The 5,000-nt window shown below is 36.8% G+C and overlaps 1 protein-coding gene across 8 annotated transcripts in view; it reads left to right on the top strand.

The window, feature by feature from the left end:
* LOC106869839 (sodium channel protein 1 brain) overlaps positions 1–5,000 on the top strand; it is a 313,255-nt gene that overhangs the window by 172,478 nt on the left and 135,777 nt on the right. For all 8 annotated transcript variants that reach the window (XM_089337958.1, XM_089337956.1, XM_089337957.1 and 5 more), the window contains one exon: positions 4,683–4,891. In XM_089337958.1, the coding sequence (XP_089194084.1) occupies positions 4,683–4,891 (209 nt within the window). The remainder of the gene's footprint in view (positions 1–4,682; positions 4,892–5,000) is intronic.

The following is a 5,000-nucleotide window of genomic DNA, read 5'->3' as shown; positions in this document are numbered from 1 at the left end:
AGAGAGAGAGATAGAGTGAAGAAGAGAGAAAGAGAGAGTGAAGGAGAGAGAAAGTGAGATTGAGAAAAAGAAAATGAGAGAGGGAGGAAGAGAGAGAGAATGATTGAGTGTATACATCTGTGAATTGATGCTGTAGGAGACCTATATACAGTTCTACATACATGCTACTTAAAAGATTATACATTTTTATTGAATGTTTACATTTATATATACACACGCAAAATTCCATATCTAAATACTTTATATAACATATAGGGAATTAACACAAGCACTATACCATACCTATAGACACATTCTACAACATACACACACAAGCACACACACACATATGCATGCACACGCGCACAAACACACACATACGTGTGCACAAGCTCACTCAAACATGCATGCACACGCACACACAGACTCACATGCAAACACACACACATGCACACACACGTGCATATTCACGCTACTCGCAGAGGAATGTATTGACCAATATTGGTTAATGCGGTCTTTTATATTTCACTGCAGTAATTCCGATATTATTGAAGACTGCTATGGAATGATAGTATAGGGAGTACTACATAGTCAGTATTAGTACAGGGAGCACACTGTATGGTATTAGTGCAGGGAATACTATGGAGTTATAGTGCAGGGTGTTCTCCATAGTCAGTGAAAGTATAAGGAGTTCCATGGAGTGATAGTACAGCAGCACTATGGATTGATAGTGCATGAAGTACAACATAGCAGTATTAGTACGGGGGAGTACTATGTAGTGTTAGTACAGAGTACAATGGAATGATAATACAGGGAGTACTACGTAGTATTTGTACAGCAGTATTATAGAATAATAGTACAGTGAGTACTATGGTGTTATAGAACAGGGAGTATCTTTTGTCTTTTATATTTTACTTGTTTCAGCATTTAGACTGCGGCCATGCTGGAGCACTGCCTTGAAGAGTTCTTAGTTGAATGAAGAGTTCTTAGCTTTTTTTAAAGCCTGGTACTTATTCAATCGATCTCTTTTGCCGATCTGCTTAGTGACAGGGATGTAAACACACCAGCCCCAGTTGTCAAATGGTGGCAGTTGGGAGGAACAAACACAGACATAGGAGCTTCTTTCAGTTTAAGTTTACCAAATCCACTCACAAGGCTTTGGTCAGTCCGAGGCTATAGTAGAAGACATGTGCCTAAGGTGCCATGTCATGGGACTGAACCCAGAACCATGTGGTTGCGAAGCAAGCTTCTTACCACACAGCCATGTCTACATCTATGTAGAACACAAAAATAAAATTTATAGGGTAAAGGATAGTAGTTTCATAGTGCCACTGTGAAAACAGTAAATTTAAACAACAAAGTAACAACCTAAGTATACTGTGATAGAACCCCTTACTATAACAGTGTTAGTACTTTAATACAGAAGGGATACCAAATTTGGCAGAGTTATACCAATTTGTAATTTTCAGAGTCATGTTTGCAGAAGAGTAAATTCATGCCAAATTCTACAAGACACTTAATGATGAAATCTTGCCAAAATTTCATATAATGAGTCATTATAATTTGAATTTTTCAAGTAATTAACTTCTTATTTTGTTAATTTTGTGTAAGAGAGAATTTCTAACAATTCTCAGGAATAATTTATGAGTTATAAATCTCTGAGGGAGTACAAGGGAGGACATGAGGAGCTAACAAATGAAGCATTGGGTATTGGACACAGTTTGGTTTTCTTCATCTTCAATGAAATTAGAACCTTGTTGGTTTTCTCAGTGTGGCTTTATGACAAGAAGCTTGTTACCCAACCACATGGTTTCAGGTTTGGCCTCACTGTGTGGTACCTTGGCCAAATATCTTTTGCTTTAGCCCCAGGTCAACCAAAGCCACGTGAGTAGATTTAGTAGAAAGAAACTGAAAGAAGCCCATTATGTGTATGTGTGTGTATCGGATTGGGGGTGAAGTTAGGGGTTGTTTATGCATGTGTGTTTGTGTGTATGAAGGCACCCATGCCAATGACACATAAGAGGCTCCCACTACACACTTGGAGTGGTTGCTACTAGGAAGGGCATCCAGCTGTAGAAACCATGCCAAAATCAGACTGGAGCCCAGTACAGCTCTCCAGCTTACCAGTTCCAATCAAACCATCCCGTCTAATCCATGCTAGCATGGAAAACGGACACTATATGATGAAGATGATGATGATGATGATGATGATGATGATGATGATGATGATGATGATGATTAATTTACTAAAATGCGTCCCAAAACTGCCAAAGCAAGAGGTTAGGCACCATAAATATAAGTGTTGCTAGGTTTCTTGGACACAGTTTACCATGATTTATTTGATTTATTATCTCACTCTCTCTTTCAGAGATATTTAATGTTCTCAGTTGAAATAAATCTTATTGTAACATTAATAATGATGTCATATAACAATAGTGCTGTAGTTAATTACTATTATAAATTAGGACATGTACTATAGAAAGAGAATTAAAGAACTAGCATTTCCAACCCCTTGTATTATCAAAAACTGTGTATTTGGATCTATTTGTGTTCATTCCTTCACCAGTTGGTTTTACTTCTGTTTTCGAATGCTAGCATGGGTTGGAAGAATAAGGTACTAGGGCATTGTTTTATACCTCAATGCCTTTCCTGTTGCAAACACTTATCTATCTTGCAAGTAATGAATTTGCAACAGGAAAGGCATTCAGCTATAAAACAATGCCCTAGTACCTTATTCTTCCAACCCATGCAAGCATGCAAAGATGATTATCCACCAGATTTGACCTGGTATGTAACTACGTACTTCTATGTAAGATCTACAAGGCATATTGCTTTCAAATTTTTGCACAAGGCCGGAAATTTTAAGAAAGGGTGAAGTCAATTACATTGACCCAATGTTCAACTTGTACTTATTTTATCAAGCCCAAAAGAATGAAATATAAAGCCAGCCTTGGCAGAATTTGAACTCAGAACCTAAAGACACAAAACGCTGCTAAGCATTTTACTCTTCACACTAACAATTTTGCCAGCTTGTCACCTTAGATCTGCAAGTCATATTATTAGCATCTGTTGTGTTATGGAGGAAAAAACACTATGTTACTACCTTTGTGCTGCTTTATACTCTCCTGTTTATCTCTAAAATATTTTATTAACGATGTGTTGAAGTGTTGGGCTTCATCAGAAATTATCCATCTTCCCTTGTGTTGATTATTATTCAATGAGTCACAATCATTCACATTGACATTATGCTCTTTCCAAATTTCCTTTGACTACAGTTTTGAAACTCTTCTTGTACATTCAGCAAGAGGTGACTTCCCAGATTTTGGAAACACTCAGCATTTCTATTCCATGTCAATGTCCCTGAATAACTAGATCAAATTTCTGCTTGTTGAAAATTTGGTTTGTGTTCTCCTCATGCGTCAGCAAACATATCAGTAATTTTCTGTTATTCTTCCATTGAACTTGCCTTAAACAAGGCATCATCTGCATACTAAGGTTCGGTTACTGTCATAGTAATGATCTCTGTTCAAGCATTGAGTTTTCACACAGGCTAGTTCACTGCCACTTGTGTATAAGATCTGATTTGCATGGTTTGTCCACAGTGAACTCATATATATATATATATATATATATATATATATATGAGTTCACTGTGGACAAACCATGCAAATCAGATCTTATACACAATATATATGACATCATATATATATATATATATATATATATATATATATATATAGAGAGAGAGAGAGAGAGAGAGAGAGAGAGAGAGAGAGAGAAAGAAAATATGTTGCAGAAGACTGATTCTGCGGATCAGGTTTTATGTTGTTGTGCAAGAACAACTGTGTGATTTTGATGAGTTTTTGTGGGCAGCCAAGTTTGAAAGATACTTTCCACAGAGTTTCATGATTTATAGAATCAAATATTTTGGAGAGATCAAAGAAAGCCAATGATTTGTGTTGCAGTATTTCACCAGTAGCTAGGGAATGCAGAAGGTCATATCAATAATGATCCAGGAAGGCCAAAATGAAACTGAGATTGAAGTAGTAGAATTTGAAGTGGTAGGGTGAAGTGGCTGAGCAGAAATTTCCCGGCAGTTGACAAAAGCAACATTTGTATGTAGTTGCCACAATCTGATGTCTTCTTTCTTGAAGATAGTAAATAATTATTCTACACATTGCAAGTACAGCAAATATCTCTTCTCACTTCCACACACTTCCAGATTAGTAATTCTCCACCAGACTTTCATTTATCTGTACATGAGCCCTGAACAAGCATTCTTGTTTCTTCATTGCTAGCCAGAGATTTCATGTGAAATCTCAATCACTTGAACCGCATACTGCATGTGTGTGTGTGTGTGTGTGTTTGTGTGTATGTGTGTGTGTGTGTATGTGTGTGTGTTGTGTGTGTGTGTGTGTGTGTGTGTGTGAATGTAAGCATATGTGCATGTGTGTGTATGCATGTATATGTGCACATGCGTGTGTGTCTTTCTCTTCTTTTCTCTTTTTATCTGATCTTTTTCTGATTATTTCTTTATTTGTTTTCATCTCTAATCTTCTCTATGTTTATTTACCACACACACACACGCACGCACACACACACACACATACACACACACACACACACACACACACACACATGCACACACTCATAGACACATACAAATTCTAACCATTAAATCTCTCCCATTTTCTCTATTTCAGACATTTGTGGTGATAGAGAAGAGACTTAAGAAGAATATAATACATCGGTTTTCAGCAAAGAGGTCCTTATTTTTATTCTCGCCCCGTAACCCACTTCGTCGCCTGGCAGTTTGTATTGCCACCAATGTTTGCTTCGATTATTTTTTGATGTTTACCATTTGTGTCAATTGTGTATTTCTGGCTATTCCAAACATTTCTGAGTTTGTTGAGTAAGTACAAGACATTTTCTTTCACTATTTTTGCTCGTTTAACTTGACTAAGTTCTGACGTTAATCTTTAAGTAAAATTCTCTAAAAGTTTCCATAAAATGTGTCAAGA

Source organism: Octopus bimaculoides, chromosome 20 (genome assembly GCF_046866305.1).
Source record: "Octopus bimaculoides isolate indiv1 chromosome 20, ASM4686630v1, whole genome shotgun sequence".
Lineage (NCBI taxonomy): Eukaryota > Metazoa > Mollusca > Cephalopoda > Octopoda > Octopodidae > Octopus > Octopus bimaculoides.
The sequence above is the reverse complement of the archived record's forward strand: the minus strand, read 5'-3'. Positions and strand labels throughout refer to the sequence as shown.